General features: G+C 44.6%; 1 protein-coding gene across 9 annotated transcripts in view; it reads right to left on the bottom strand.

The window, feature by feature from the left end:
* Window positions 1-16,778, bottom strand: part of LOC124869767 — a 93,213-nt gene that overhangs the window by 55,520 nt on the left and 20,915 nt on the right. For all 9 annotated transcript variants that reach the window (XM_047367875.1, XM_047367868.1, XM_047367869.1 and 6 more), the window contains exon 2: window positions 1,336-2,454. In XM_047367875.1, coding sequence (XP_047223831.1) covers window positions 1,336-2,325 — 990 coding nt within the window. In that variant the 5' untranslated portion in view covers window positions 2,326-2,454. The remainder of the gene's footprint in view (window positions 1-1,335; window positions 2,455-16,778) is intronic.

The raw sequence follows: 16,778 nt of genomic DNA, 5'->3' as shown, positions 1-16,778 counted from the left end.
TAACTAAGGGAAAAATGTAATTTCATCAACACTGATATAAAGGTCAGATTTTAGAGATATTTGGAGGCTTTGCCATGTCTTAAAAAACAAAGAGAAATAAGATTCCTCTGTGTTTTGCTTCCATGAAGAAGCTGTGAGGAGCTTTGGAGCTCACACTTTTGAGGTGGATTCAGAATTTGGGGGATTTTTCTCAAAGGGCCACACAACACTCTATCTAGTTTTGGAACAACCAAATCAAAAAACACCTGAGAGAATTAAACAGCTGTTTGATAGTGATGGACAATGGAAAGGTTAACATTAACATTGAAATCATCTGGTAATTATAGCAAAAAACTCTGATGTGTGCAAACAAAAAACTAATGACATGATTGTACTGGTTTTGCAGCTTAAAGTCTTACACTTTTGGTTCAATTAGTATAATAGGATCACTACTAAATGCCGCCAGACAAATATGATTGAACATAGTGACTGTGTGCTGTTTAACTGTACAGGTGAACTGTCAAATGTAACTGTGGTATTTAAACAAATATTGTTTCAGTTTTTGTGGGGTTCTGACTGTATGCTGTCTCTATCTTTCAAATACTTCTAATTGTCGCTTATATTGTTATCCCAATAAACACAAAATACAGCAAAAAAGAGAAATTAAGTTGTTTTGACTCAAAATGTGCATCAAAATGTGTGGGAACAAAAGGGAGTAGCAGCATTATGTTTTCGGGGTGTTCCGTAGCAGGAGGGACTGGTGCACTTCGTAAAATATGTGGCAACATGAGGAAAAACCTTTATTTGTAAATACTGAAGCAACATATCAAGACATCAGCCAGGCAGTTAAAACATGGGCACTATGGCATTAATGTTACTGCCTAATAAGTTACAAAATGGCTAAAGTACAACAAAGTCAAAGTTTTGGAGTGCCATTTACAAAGCCCTGACCTCAGGCTCATAGGAAACTTAGTTACACCAATTCTGTCAGAAGGAATGAGCCAAAATTCCAGCAAACTATTGTGAGAAGCTTATGGAAGGATAGTTAAAATATTTGACCCCAGTCAGGCAGTTTTAAAGACTATTCTACTAAATACTAATAAAACATGTAAAGTTAATTTGAGGAAAGTAACAAAAACAATCATGTTATTCTGGCATTTAGCAACAGAAATAAGTTTGGTTATCCTAACTGACCTAAAGCACGAAAACTTTAGGCAGTTTAGACAGAAAGAAATGGTAATGTTTATTTTTTTATACAATTTCTATAAATATCTGATTTCAATGTTAGGTTCCAGCTCCCTGGGAGACTGAACAGGAAAAAGCAGGTAGAGAATATAAGGACAAAGTGATACATACCCTCCTGTCAGGGTCAGTTGAGCTGGCTGTCGAGCTCACTGAAGGAGAGCGCAAGAAAATATCTCTTCTTGAATTCATTTGTTCCTCACTGCCCTCCATGACTCCACTCTTCTTCTCTTTTTGCTCATCCATTTCCCCCTCTTTAAACATTCTGACTCCAGTCTGTATTTCTTCCATTCTTCCATTCTCCTTCATGCTCTCTGCATTACACGTGTCAGCTGCATTTGCTCTGTTTCCTTTTGAATGGTCAGTCTCATCACAGGATGCTAAGGCTGGCCATTGGTCCTCCCCAGCATCACTGTCTGAGTACACGACAGCCAGATCTGCCTGGAGGCAGTCACTGAGGTGGCCATCACTGACATCATCTCTGTTGTCTAAGTCATGGCTCCAGGCCTCCTGCAGTGTGGAAGCTGGTGGATCTGAAGTGATGACTGGGGGCTTAGATAATAAACCTTGGGAATCTTCACTGATGAAAATCTGATCTGATGAAGCATCTTGCTTCATTTCTCCCAGAATTCCTGTTATACATATTTTAGCTTCATTTGTACCTTCTCTGTCTTCATCCTCTCCCTCAATTTGTCTTTTCCCCAGGTCATCAGTTTCTAATTCTTCTTTTTTTTTGCCTTCCTCCTCTACTTTCCGTCTTTGTTCTACTTCCATTTCTGTTTCTCTCCTTTGTTGAATATCTCTGTGTACTTTTCCTTTTCCATCTTCCTCTCCTCCTACTTCCCTTCTTCTTTCATATTCTCTCTCAATTTCTCCTCTACTGCCATCTTCCTCTTCTCTTTCACTGTCCTCCTGTGCCTCTCTCTCTACTTTAGTTTCAAAAACAAGGTAGTCACATTCATCCCTTTTCTCATTTTCATCTTTTGCAGCTTCTTCCACTACTTGAACATCTTGATTTGGGAGTTCCTGCGACTCCTGGCTGTCACAGCTAAATAAGTTATCTTTCTCCAGGTCTGTTACTGTACACAAGGGACTGATCTCCATGACAACTGGATTCTGTGGGTGTGCAAGTGTAGGAGAGTCACTGGAAAGATTTTTGTTGCAGGAGGGATTGTTGTGGTGGTTTTCGTCGGTATGTTCAGGTAATGTCCTCCTAAACCCAGCTGTAGCTCGCTGTGAAAACAAACATTCAGATCAGATTCTTTGTAAACTGAAACATTTTAGGGTTTTGTTGCTATATCGCATGGCAAAGAAAATTATTGCTTAAATTACACACATGGTGAAGAAGTGATGATTTGGGCTTGTTTTGACCTGCAAAAAGTTACGGCATCAGTCGGGAACTCATCTATATAACAAAGCATCTTAGTCAAATACAAGACATCTGTCAGACAGCTGAAGGTCAGTCTAAACTGGGTCATCAGCAGGATAATGATCCCGGATACAGCAGATAATGTACAACAGACTGGCTGAAAAAATTTGAATAAATGTGCTGCAATGATTCACTTAAGAGAGCTGTGCAAACCTCAACAACCTGAACTGAAGCGAATTTCTATACAGGAAGAGGTGCAAAATTAATTCACAAAAGAAGTTGGCTATGTTTGCTAATTCTATAAGCTGTAAAATCATGTAATGGACACACTACTATGCTTTAAGTTGTTTACAACAAATTACATGATTTCTATTTCTGTTTATTCAAGACTGTAAACTCTATGAATGAAATAAAGAAAACAAAAAGATATAAACGAAAACAAATTATTTTAAAAATTTACATTTATTTTAGCAAAGTACATGAATAACCATCTGGTTACTTTAAGTAGATTCTTTATGTTTTATAATGTGCAATGTTCACAAATAGAAACAGTCAGTCAGTCATTTTCTACCGCTTATTCCATAGTGGGTCGCGGGGGAGCTGGTGCCTATCTCCAGCAGTCTATGGGCGAGAGGCAGGGTACACCTTGGACAGATCGCCAGTCCATCGCAGGGCAACACACAAACAACCATGCACACACTCATTCACACACCTAAGGTCAATTTAGAGTGACCAATTAACCTAACAGGTTAAACAGGTTAAAATAGAAACATTTACTCACAATTACAGATATTTCTTGGAATTACAGCACTTAAACCATCTCATTACACAGAGCAGAACAGATTAAAACAGTCTTCCTATTAAGTCTGACCTATAAATGTTTGCTTGCTGGGATAAACTAAAGCCTTCCTATTGTTGCCATGGCAGCACTGAGTTAGCAGTGAGTGGGTATCCAGATTATTATAGTCTTTGTTTCCAGCCACGTGCTGGTGACAGATGGAACATGTTGCTATGGTAACACTATGTATAGATGCAGAGGAGGACAAGCTGCTGAAGTCAGTTTTCTTTAAGTGAGGTCAAAACTATGATGAGATCAAACTGCTAACAAATTAAACGATCACTGAATTCTACAACTTAATTTCTAAAATTAATGAATTGACATCCTGCATCCTGTTCTTTTGCTGTCATATAAATGGGACAAGATAATGAATGCATGAAGGCTTTTCTTTTTTTTTTACGTGTCCTGTCCGACTGAGTGCCACTCAGAATTATTGTCTGAGTGCCGAGAAGAAGCCCCAACAGATTTACTTTCTCAAATGGAGCATTGTGGCTTTTGCTATTGTAACCCCTTTATAATTGGGTGGTAATTTGAGCTTTCTCTTTGACAAATGTCATATTCTCCTTAGGTGGAAGTGGGTTCATTAAGACAACCCATCTGCATCTTTGTCAGCTTGCCCTGCTCTGTACTGTATTGTAAAATTATATGAAGAAAAGACAGCTAACCACCTGTGTCCTGCCACTTGGCTGCTGTTAAAACGTATGTTAATGGATTATTATCGATCAGAACAGTGAAACTGGAGCCATAAAGATAGTCGCTAAACTTCTCACACACAGCCCATTTGAGGGCTAAGAATTCAAGCTTATGTGTGGGATAGTTTCATTAACTTTTGGAAAGCCCTCCACTTGCGTAGTGTTGGGACCCCAGCCATGGGTTACAACGTGGATGAACATGGACTCTGAACTGTACAATGAAGGCCAATATGAACTTTTTAACACCTTTCAGTGTCACACTAACTTACGCCTAACCCAGTCTAGGAAGAGGAGGAGTCATAGCTGACTCCCCCTGACGTCACTGTTTGAACAAAAACGCTTTGTTCCAATATGGCGCCCTCTACCACATGGGTCTGCAGGAGAACCGGACGGAGGGACACAGCGCGTGAGTTGTCTCGTCGCTGGCAAGAAAGCACTCCTCAACTTGGATCCAACGTGACTATGATCACGCCGATTGTATGCAGCAAAGTTAAGTAATTATTTGCTTTTCGAGTACCTAGCAGTCATTCATAAAAAGGGGGTAATTAGGACAAGCCTAACTTCTTTTCTGAAGCCTAAAGAAACATCTTGTCTCCAGGAGAACTCCCCACAACAGCTCTAATCGGGACTGCAGTCTATCGGGACTGCAGTTCGGTCAGTTGAATACAGCTGCACCAACTCGTCGCCCAGGACATCTTTTCTTCAGAACGGTTTACATAAGAGGTGGTGTTCAGGCAGAGAATATTAGTTTAGAATAAAATAATCTATATACTGTTTGTTTTTGTTTGTGTTGAAAAAACTCAACTAAAGTGAACAGACAGCTCATTGAAGCTAATAATGATTTATTCTGTGTTGTGTTTTTAAAGTTAAGACGAACTTTATTGCAGAAACATTCATATTAACAGCTTTTTAACCGAAAAGTGCACAGTACTTATGATGCAAGTTGTATTTAGCGGTAAATGCGGCTTAATATGGAACATTTGTGTATCATGTAACATGTATGTCTCATCATTAATAGAATAGAAAAAGAATAACCCTGGGTTTCTTTTTAGTACAGTTGCTAAACTTACACAGAGTCATAGCTCTGTTGGCCCATCCATTCCCTTTAGCTCTCAGCAGTAATGAGTTTATGGGATTATTTTTATTTTATTATTATAATTTTTTTAATCGTGTTCTGTCCGGTAGAGTAGCGCTCAGAATTGTAGTCTGAGTGCCAAGCAAAAGCCCAACAGATTTAGTTTCACAAGTGGAGCATTAGAGCTAACGCTTTAAAGCTCTGCTTGATATTTATTAAAATAAACTTTTTTAGAAACTGCTTTCAGACTATTACAGTTGTTATGCACACAGAGACAGAAATGAAGGGAAAAAAAGAAGCACGAAAGAGAGAAAGGAGGGGCAAAAATGAAAAGGGGAAAGAAGGAGAACAGAATGGAGGAAAGAAAGAAGGATGAAGAGAGAATAGAAGACAACACCCTGCTTGCTTCTACACCTGCAGAAACGTTCATATTAACAGCCTTTTTACCGAAAAGTGCACGGTACTTATCAATGCAAGATGTATTTAGTGGTAAATGCGGCTCAATATAGAACATTTGTGTATCTGTTAACACCTGAATCTAAACACCTGTGGGTCTGAGTGTGAGCGTGCTTGTTTATACAAGGTTTCTCCATAAAAATATGCAGTAGGAGTGTGAGGAGCCACAGACCTGCCCCCCTGGACCTGGGACAGATTCAGAGGAGATCTGAGCCATAGACATCCAAAGGCTCCCCAGAACACAGAAACCCCAGGAGAATCATTGCCGGGACTACCGCAACACCCCCAGAGAAGAGCAGGGTAGAGTCCCAGGGGAACCACCCAGCAGCCACAATGCAGAAACCCCAGGGAGCTGCAGCGATGGGCCCACAGGCCCCGCCGGCAGCCGCCTGCGCCAGAGCAGATCCAGTCATGGACCCAGAGACCCGAGACCGAGGGGGATATCACTCCCCAAGCAGAGGCCTGACAGAGCCCAGGGGTCCAGACCCTGGCAAGCAGCCACCGGGAGTGAGCTGGCACACACCAAAGCATCCAACCCAGGACACCGTGGAACGCAAGTACACCAGCGGGCAGAGACACTAACCACCGGCAGGTAGTATGGCGGGGAGGAAGTAGGCCCCACATTTGAAGGAGTGGCTAAACTGATCCAGGAGAGGGAGCAGTCCAAGACTCAACCTGACACAAAAAACAGGCGCACACAGTAACAATCACACATTCCCACCATCGTGTGTACACATAAAAACACTCACATCCACGCACCCAATATAAAGACAAACAACAATGTATGTCGTACACTCACTCACACTCCCCATACATACCATATACTCCCAGGTCCAGGTGCTGATACCCCAAAGGGGCAACTAGCCCCCCTGACCCAGGAGGTGATCCCCTTCGCTCTGGGGGTGGAGACAGGCATTTAGCTCCACTGAGAGCTGTAAATGTTTCTTCAATAGTCTGGAGGGCATATGCATCAAGTATAGTTCTCATGTTCAACTTGCGACAATCAATGCATAACCTAATTGAGTCATTTTGTTTTAACGAATACAATTGGCTTTGAGACTCTCAAATAACTCCTGCATCAAGCACCTCTCTACGATGCTGCTTTACTACCTCTCTGTCACGTGGGTGTATCGGCCTTGGCCATTCTTCAAAAGGTGTCTCACCATGTAATCTCATTTGGTCTTTTACAGCTGTGGTGTGGCCATATCACATGTCATCAAGAGCAAAAACATCAGGGAATGATTGCAACGTTTTTAGAATGCAATCTTTCCATTGCTCTGGAATGGGCGACTCACCAAGACTGAGTGCGAGTTTGTTACTGTCTTTAGCGCTCTGCCTTGGGGGCTTCTGATCAGGTGTTAGAGGTGAAACATGCTGTGCTGCACAGGCTTGAGCGACAATGCTATTTGGCTGCAGTGTAACACTATGTTCAGTCACATTATGTAAAATAACAGGTACTTTGTTTCTAGCCTTAAGAGGAATGTCTACAAAAACTGGCTCAAGAAGAAATCTGTTGGGCAACCTGTGCCGCTCATGCGGCAAACCTTGTGTTTTGATTGTGCTTCCCCAACCTCACATTACCCATTAAACACAAAATTTGTTTAGCAGGGATTGTAGCTGGATTGTAACTGTAAATTTGTTTCTAGACTTGTAAAAATGTTTCAGATCTTGTTAAATTGTTTTCTGAAATGTGAATTTGTCTTAAGCGTTGTCAAAAGTGTTTCAGATTTTGTAATTTTGGTTTGCACCTCCTGGGCACCGTAGTTACTCATTTCCTCTTTGGTGTATCATGTCAGGATGTGCCAGTTTTGGCTTTGTTTTGGGTTTTGTTGTAAAGTATTTTTTCCTTATGGTGTGATTCTTAGTTTGGTTATAGTTTCTGTCATTTATTCTTCCTTCTTATTTATTAGTCGACCCACTCACTAGTTTAGTTATGTTCTTCTGTGTTCTAACTTTCCTTCACTCATGTCCCTTAGTAGTTCCTTTACTCATGTCCCTTAGTAGTTCCTTCACTCATGCCCCTTAGTAGTTCCTCCCCTTGTCCTTGGATCCCCTTCAGTTATTGTTACTTTCATGTTTATTTCCCCTACTTAGTGGGTCATTCTCCCCTCGTTGTCAGGTCCCTTTGGTTATTATTTTACTCAGTTATTTATTCCTTAGAATTGTTTCCTCTGGTAATTATTATTAGTAGTAGTACAGTTCTCTTTGTAATTTCCTTCTTGGGTTAGTGTTTCTGTGCTTGTTTAATGTTTATTTACTGTTCCTACATTAGTTCTTTTCCCCTTTTGGCCTTAGGCCCCTTTGTTGTTGTTACCCGGTTGGTTATTTCCCTGAGTCTAGCTTTCCCCCATCTTCTCTGGTTTAGTTCTTCCTAGAGTTTATTTCTATTTTTCCTTTCTAGCTTCTGATTTTTTATCCTCAGGTTTGTTTTCATTTGTAGGTTATTTCTAGTTTAGTTTCCCCATGCCTCTGTCGAACATTTAGTACCATAACAACCTATTTCCTCAGTTCCCTTCACCTGGCCTGCGCACCTGTTACCACTTCCTTCTGATTACCTGTCTTCCTCTCTCATTGGTTCACATTCCACCTTCCTCTGTTTATTTACTGGGTTGTTTGCTATACTCCTCGTTGGTTCCTTGTGTAATGTCCTGTCTCTCCTCGAGCTCCTCGTGTTCTCCTGCATTTGTGCAGGTTTAGCCTAAACCGGCTCAGTTATGGTTGAGGGGCAAACACACCCTCCATTTCTGCTACCTGTGCGACCCCTTCTCTTTTCCAATGGTTATATTCAGTCTGACAGAGACGGGTACCCTCAATCCTTGTGGTTTTTAGTATAACAATGGCCACCAGTGGGCTCTAGATGGATGAACCTTATCAGTTTATTATTTTACTTAGTACCCCTACACATAGCCCATTCTAAAATGGCCAAACTAACACTCAGTAGTTTAGTCTTACCTCCCCAAAAACCCTACAGCATTCCAGACCCTTTGTGAAGTGCCCTGGGACGACATGTGTTGTGAATTGGCGATATATGAATAAAGCTGAACTGAATTGAATTGAACTGAATTGAATTGAATTGTGCCTATGGAGTTTTTCTCCCAGCGGAATTGTAAGTGCTGACTACAAGCCTTATTAAAACTGATCTTCTCTGAACATGCTGCTGCCCAGTTCTTGTTTGCATTTTGGTCCGAAACAACCTCAGACCGTGACACATCAGTTATTTATGTGGAATCAGCCCTGATAAAGATTAAACTTCTGAGATCTCAAGTGAAAAATGGGGAAACATCTGCAAATCCTCTTAGAAGATAGAGGAAATCCTTTTAGGTCGTGCCACCCTCTTGGGAACAGGTGGCACGACCTAGGGTAGTGATTGAGGAATAGTGACGGAGGAACCAGCTGTGAGTCCAGAGGCCTGGCAGCAGGCTGTGAGTCCAGAGGCCTGGCAGCAGGCTGTGAGTCCAGAGGCCCGGCACCAGGCTGTGAGTCCAGAGGCCTGGCAGCAGGCTGTGAGTCCAGAGGCTTGGCAGCATGCTGTGAGTCCAGAGGCTTGGCTGCATGCTGTGACTCATGAAGCTTGATGGCGGACGGCTGTGGCTCATAATCCTTGGAGCTCTGTGCTGCTCTAACGGCCACAAGAAGAGGGTCGAAAGGACCTCCAGCAGAAAGAGGAGCTGGAGCGTCGAGCCATCCCTCCGCAATGAATTCGGCCTGTAGAACAGAGTGCACCAGATTCAGATCCTCTGGATGATCCATTAGATGAAGCACAAAATCACAGCAACGTCCCTTCATGAAATCCTCTTTCATTTTCTCCACCCTGGCTTGAACCCAATTCAGGGCTGGAGGCTGCACCGGCGACTGGTGACCTGCAGAGGGCGCTGGGTGACCACCCACCAACTCCGGGAAAAGCAGCTGCGAGGAGGCCATGGCGGATAGACCCTCCGTAGAAGGGTTGGAGGCGCCCATCCGAACCTCCCCAATGGCGACTGTTCCGTGGCGACGACGTCGTCCAGGGCGGGAGCCGAAACCAGCGGGGAATTTGGCCGCAGCAGGTGCCGCTGCAGACGAGGATGGCTCCGCAGGAGCCGCTGCTGACGTGGATGGCTCCGGCGAAGCAGCTGTGAGCAGGTTGAGCTCGGCCGGAGCTGCTGCAGCTGGGGTGGAGCGCTTGCGGCGAGGGCGACGTCGCCTGGAGGAGGAACAAGCTGGAGAGGTATGATTCCGATCCGGTAATATATCCATGGAGGCCCGGTCAGATACACCGATACACTCCATCTCCTCCAGCAACAAAGGCGAAGGTAAAATCTCAACACCCTCTCCATACATAGCTTGTAGCGTCTCCTCTTGCTGCTTTATCCACATCTTAAGTTCTTTAGCTCTGTCTGCTTGGTCCTGTTTATGGCTGGTTCCTAATATCAAGTTCTTGGTTTGGATCGGACCAAAGTGCAGATAAGAGCTTGGCAGCCGCATGATGAGAGGAAGACTTTTCTTTAATTAAAGGTCTCCAAAACGTGACATAATCCAACAAGTACAAACATGAGTCGAGCCAAAAACTTACATGTGTACATAGTTCTGTAACGTAGCAAAACTGAGCATAAACAAGGGTAGTGATCGAAGAATAGTGATGGAGGAGCTTGACACTAAGACTGACTTAAGACTCGACTCCGACCCAGACTTTAAACCATCAGACTCTCAGCCATCAGACTCTCAGCCATCAGACTTTCAGCCTTCAGACTCTCAGCATTCAGACTCTCAGCCTTCAGACTCCAAGTCTTCAGACATGCAGCCTGACTCCAAATCTTCAGACATGCAGCCTGACTCCAAGCCTAACTTCAAGCCTCCGGAGTTCCACCGAGGTCGACTCCCTGACCTAGTTCCTGGAGGGCCCTATACGCTCCGCAGCCGACCTCTAGACCGGCTGTCCAAAGGGTCCTCTTTATACTCTGTCTACCTGCCTGTAAGTCTGTTATCTTCATATTAAAATACTTAGTCTACTCACCATGCGACCTACTCGCCGTGTTCTGCATTCTGGTCCTTTCACCAAACCCACAACTCTGACACTCAGTCCTTAGGAGCAGACTCTATCAACCGGAAAAACTCAGCCAGGATGTTCTTCATCAAATTAGGTTATTTTGCTTGGCTTTTACGCATCACTGGATGCATTCTGGACCCATTCAGTGCTAACAAGAGGCTCATGAAAGACTCAACCACTTCAAGCACCCCTGTCGTATCCCACACCCCAACCACACATAACGATTTGGATCATTATTTTTTCCCAATAACAGGGTCGGAACCAAACCTAAGCCATTAGACCAAAGATGGTGCTACCTGGAGGGATGTGATTGGGAAAAATGAGCTCCCTGATCTGAACCGAAGCAATATTTTGTTATTGGACTTCATTGCTTGAAATGGTAAATGGCCTGCACTTGTATAGCACTTTATCAAGTCACCAGAGACTCCAAAGTGCTTTACACTACAATCAGTCATCCACGCATTCATATACACATTCATACACTGACTGCAGTAAGCTACATTGTAGCCCCAACTGCCCAAGGGCAGTCTGACAATGTAGGTGACAGGTGCTAGGTGACTTCCTTGCTAGATTTGCCAATAACAAACACAAGTGTACTTGTAACAGGCCACCTTAGGCAAGAGGTCAATTAACAATTTTGTAATCATCAGACCTGCGACACTTGGACACTTGGGTAAAGAGAGGAGCAGAGCTAAAAACTCCATGAACCTAGCTTAAAACCAAATGATCGATGCTATCCAGTGACAGGGAAGACAGACCTGGTTAACCGAAACGTCTGTTAGGGGAACCTGATTGAGTGATATTGAACTCACACATATGGGAGAATTTCTCTAATGTCCCAAGAGACAATAAATCAGCATGGCCCAAGTTCAGGACCTACATCGCAGATCCCGGGGGATGTTGGAGACATAGAGTCCGAGTGGACCATGTTCTCCGCATCTGTTGTCGATGCAGCTGCCCGTAGCTGCGGCCGTAAGGTCTGCGGTGCCTGTCGTGGCGGCAATCCCTGAACCCGATGGTGGACACCGGCAGTAAGGGATGCTGTCAAGCTGGAGTCCTATCGGCTGTGGTTGGCTTGTGGGACTCCTGAGGCGGCTGACGGGTACCGTGAGGCCAAGCGTGCTGCGGCCCGGGCTGTGGCAGAGGCAAAAACTCGGGCCTGGGAGGAGTTCAGTGAGGCCATGGAGAAGGACTAGCAGTAGGCCTCGAAGCGATTCTGGCAAACCGTCCGGCGTCTCAGGAGGGGGAAGCATTGCTTCGCCAACACTGTTTATAGTGGGGGTGGGAGGCTGCTGACCTCGACTGAGGACATTATTGGGCAGTGGAAGGAGTACTTTGAGGATCTCCTCAATCCTGCCATCACGCATTCCGTGGTGGAAACAGAGGCTGGGGACTCGGGGTTGGACTCTTTCATCACCCAGGCTGAAGTCACCGAGGGTTAAAAAGCTCCACGGTGGCAAGGGACAGTGCCTCTGGACTGGGGGGACCGGAGGGTGTGTTCCAACTACAGGGGGATCACACTCCTCAGCCTCCCTGGTAAGGCCTACGCCAGGGTATTGGAGAGGAGAGTCCGGCCAATAGTCGAACCTCGGCTTCAGGAGGAACAGTGTGGTTTTTGTCCCAGCCGTGGAACACTGGACCAGCTCAATACCCTGTACAGGGTGCTTGAGGGTTCATGGGAGTTTGCCCAACCGGTTCACATGTGTTTTGTGGACCTGGAGAGGGCATTCGACTCTGTCCCTCGTGATGCCCTGTGGGGGGTGCTCCAGGAGTATGGAATCCGGGGCCTTTATTAGGGGCCATCCGGTCCCTGTACGAGCGGAGTAGGAGTTTGGTCCGCATTGCCGGCACTAAGTTGGACCTGTTCATAACTTTTATGGACAGGATTTCTAGACGCAGCCAAGGGCCGGTGGGGGTCTGGTTTGGGGACCAGTGGATTTCGTCTCTTCTTTTTGCAGATGACGTGGTCCTGCTGGCCCCCTCTAGCCAAGACCTACAACATGTGCTGTGGCGGTTCGCAGCAGAGGGTGAAGCGGCTGGGATGAAAATCTGCTCCTCCAAGTCCGAGGTCATGGTACTCGACCGGAAAAGGGTGGTTGTCCTCTTCAGGTTGGAGGGAGTTCCTGCCTCAAGTGGAGGAGTTTAAGTAACTCGGGGTCTTGTTCACGAGTGGGGGAAAAATGGAGCGGGAGATTGACAGATGGATCGGTGCGGCTGCCGCAGTAATGGGGGCACTGTGCCGGTCCGTTATGGTGAAGAGAGAGCTGAGCCGAAAAGCAAAGCTCTCAATTTACCGGTCGTCTACGTTCCTACCCTCACCTATGGCCATGAACTTTGGGTCATGACCGAAAGAACGAGATCCCGGATACAAGCGGCTGAAATGAGCTTCCTCCGTAGGGTGGCCGGGCACTCCCTTAGAGATAGGGTGAGGAGCTCAGCCATCCAGGAGGGGCTCGGAGTAGAGCCGCTGCTCCTCCACATCGAGAGGAGCCAGTTGAGGTGGCTTGGGCATCTATACCGGATGCCTCCTGGACGCCTTCCTCGGGAGGTGTTCCAGGCACGTCCCACCGGGAAGAGGCCCAGGGGACGGCCCAGGACACACTGGAGGGACTATGTCTCTCAGCTGGCCTGGGAACGCCTTGGGCTCCACCCGGAAGAGCTGGAGGAGGTGTCTGGGGAGAGGGACGTCTGGGCGTCTCTGCTGACTCTGCTGCCCCCGCGACCCGGTCCCGGATAAGCAGAAGACGACGAGTACGAGTACGAGTCATTGAACTGTATAGACAGGTATGAGTTAGTCAGAGTTTAGTCCTGCCCATGCTAACCTTATCCAGCCCAGTCATAAGCCTTTGAGAATAGACTAAACTGTGAACTCCCGTTCCTGCCAACAAGAACATAGGGACTGTATTTTTTTATTTTATTTTTTTCTGCTTCTTCATGGATCATGGATCATTGATTTTCAGCTCCTATGATGGATGGACCTGGTAGCGTCAAAGACTGAGATTAATCACACCCTTCGAACCTAGGGAGGATGTTGGGGTCATCCATTTTGGTAGGACAGACCGACAGGGCTGCGCAGTTCCACAAGAGCAGCTCAACAGACGTTGCAGCTCTGACGTTACCCAGGACTATAAAACCAGCTGAAAATAAACTTTCGTTGCCATTTCCAGCATGTCTCATGGGACGACGCAACAGAGAGATTAAAGCTCGCAGGCGAACCTTTCCTCCACGCAGCCATTACAGGAAGAGATTGAAAACTAGAATTCTGTCTGATACAAGAAGGTCAGAAGATTCATATACTGATCGAAGACCCCGCAGACACTATGGCACAGGTGGAAACCCACAGAGGTTTTTTTTCCAAGGAGATCCCTTGTGATTCAGTCGACTAAATGTTTGCTCATATTTTCCCCGTTTTGGACGGATGAGAAGTTTACTGTTTTTTTTTTTTTTTTGAGTTGATCACGAACGCGTGATCCCCACTCAGTTTTCTTCAGACCTGACCCATACTCAACTGGTGGAGAGACGAAATTGGATAGGTGCATTTACAGGTCTGGGCAGGATGAGGCATAGTTATGGTGATTTAGAATCACCAGTAGTTAATCCAAGGTATTAACTTGTCTCATGCAATGCATTGCAAGTGATCGAAGTATGACTGAGCTGTTTTTATTTGCTGTGCAAGTGTTGCTTGATCGCGCAACACCGGTGCGATCAGCAAGGTGCGTGTTTTATCTGGCTGATCCCAAATCGGCCAGGAGTTCGAAGTTGGACTTTTAAAGTTTTTCTTTTATTACTGGGATTCCATTGAGTTCCCGCCTCAGAGTTTTATGACCCTTTGTTCGAGATTCAGGGCAATCAGCTGCTAGTGGCTAAGGGCACAGCCCACCATCTACCAGCTGATCGCCACAAATCGAGACATCAGCACACCAGGAGGGCTTCTCTTTCCAAGTTAACTCAAATTGCACATTTTGTCCACAAAACTGCTGGTTTGATCTTCCTAGACACTCAATGTGCATATATTTTCTATTATTATTATTGTTAGGTAGTCATTTTTATCCCCTTTGAGTAGAATAGTGCTTGTTAGTTAGGTGAAGGTGTTTGGACCCGAATAGTAGTATATTAGGGCTATATGGCTTCAACAAATTTTCAAATATAGATTTAAGAAAAGCATTTGTGTTTATTTCATGCAAGAGGGATTTATCTGTCAAAAGAAGGTCAAAGTTCCCCTACCTTCAGTGAAGCGGTTGAATAAACAGTGACATTTAATGGTTTTGGTTAATAATGATCAATGATTAATGATAAGTAACAAGTTGTAATTATTAAGGGCTTTAAGCCCATAATAACAACACTAAAGGATATGGAAAGAAACTTGTGCCATCAGAAACTGAATTTGAATTGCTCAGACTGAATCCGTATTTGTGTAATTAGTTTGAAAATGAATTTCACTAAACTGAAACTGAATATAATGGTTTAAAACTGAATTTGTTTGCTTTGAAAATTGCTTTGCTTTGTATTGAAATTTTGTTTGATTACTATCACTTTCAGGTCTGAAATTCAATTTCAGTTCCAAAATTCAGTTTTTTTTGTCACACATCCGTGTTCTTGAAGCCAGAGATAATCAAACACAGATTTACTGATTCAAAGATGTCATTCGGGAGGAGGCCCAGGGGACGACCCAGGACATGCTGGAGGAACTATGTATCTCGGCTGGCCTGAGAACGTCTTGTGCTCCCTCCGGAGGAGCTGAAGGAGGTGTCTGGGGAGAGGGACGTCTGGGCATTTCTGCTGAGTCTGCTGCCCCCGCGACCCTGTCCCGGATAAAGCGGAAGACGACGAGTAACGAGTAACAAGGATGACATTCATATTTGCTGTGTCCAGATTCAGGACTGCATCCTTTGAAGGACGCATTTGTAGACCGATAACATCCTGGATGAGGCGACGCATGCTGTCCAATCTCCAAGGTTCCAACAAATGCGTCCTTCTTATCCCCAGATTTGAAGGATGGATCCGGTGTATCCTCCGTGTCCCACCCTATCCCATGATTCATTGTGGGTCGAAGTAGATTGTTCAAACGGAAGTAGCAAAGGCCGGAGGAGAGAGAAAAGATGTGAATAAAATAGGATATATTGCGCATTCTGTGAAAAAACTTAACTTTTACAATGTTTTTAGACGAGAATGTAGTTGTGTAAACTTGAAATATCTGATCAGTTTTTCAAGCTATCGCTTAATTGCACCAATGCGCCGATGTGTTCGTCCGCTGCCCCATTAGCCGGCTCGTCTCGTCAGCTGTCAGCTGACCGGGTGGTTGAGGTGCGCTAAACCCAGAGAGAACAGCTGACTCCCGGCACATTGTTTTCAAAATCCTGCTGGGTTTCCCCAATGGGTGGAAGTTAAACAGATATAATTCAGTCAGATGAAATGTCTGGCATGTTTAGCTAATAGCTACAGGTAGCATAAGTGTTACTGTTTGACCATCATTTGTTTACATGACGCTTCTTGTAGATGCTCATTTGACTTGATGATTGACATCCGCCAAGCTCATGTAGCTGCACTGCTCCAACTCAACATGCCAAGGAAGTTTAACCTGATGTGAAACATAAATCGATGAATCTGTGTTTGATTAATCTGTGGCTATTCTCAAGGACGTGGATGTGTGACACAGAAAAATTTATTTTGGAACTGAAATTGAATTACAAACCTGAAAGTTAAAGTAGTCAAATTGAATTTCTAATACAACAAAATACATTTCAAAAGCAATTGAATTCAGTTTCAAACCATACAATTCAGTTTCAATTTGGTGAAATTCATTTTCAAACCAATGCATTTAATTTCAAATTACACAAATACAAATTCAGTCAGAGCAATTCAAATTCAGTTTCTGATGGCACAAGTTTCTTCCCATAAAAGGACATCTCTGATTTCTATTCGTGGGTAATTATTTTTGACTAAGAAATTAGTCAGTCATTTTCTACCGCTTATTCCATAGTGGGTCACGGGGAAGCTGGTGCCTATCTCCAGCAGTCTATGGGCGAGAGGCAGGGTACACCCTGGACAGATCACCAGTCCGCCGCAGGGCAACACACAAACAACCATGCACACACTTATTC

Source organism: Girardinichthys multiradiatus, chromosome 6 (assembly GCF_021462225.1).
Source record: "Girardinichthys multiradiatus isolate DD_20200921_A chromosome 6, DD_fGirMul_XY1, whole genome shotgun sequence".
In the NCBI taxonomy this organism is placed as follows: Eukaryota; Metazoa; Chordata; class Actinopteri; order Cyprinodontiformes; family Goodeidae; genus Girardinichthys; species Girardinichthys multiradiatus.
This window is presented reverse-complemented; position numbering and strand designations above follow the sequence as displayed.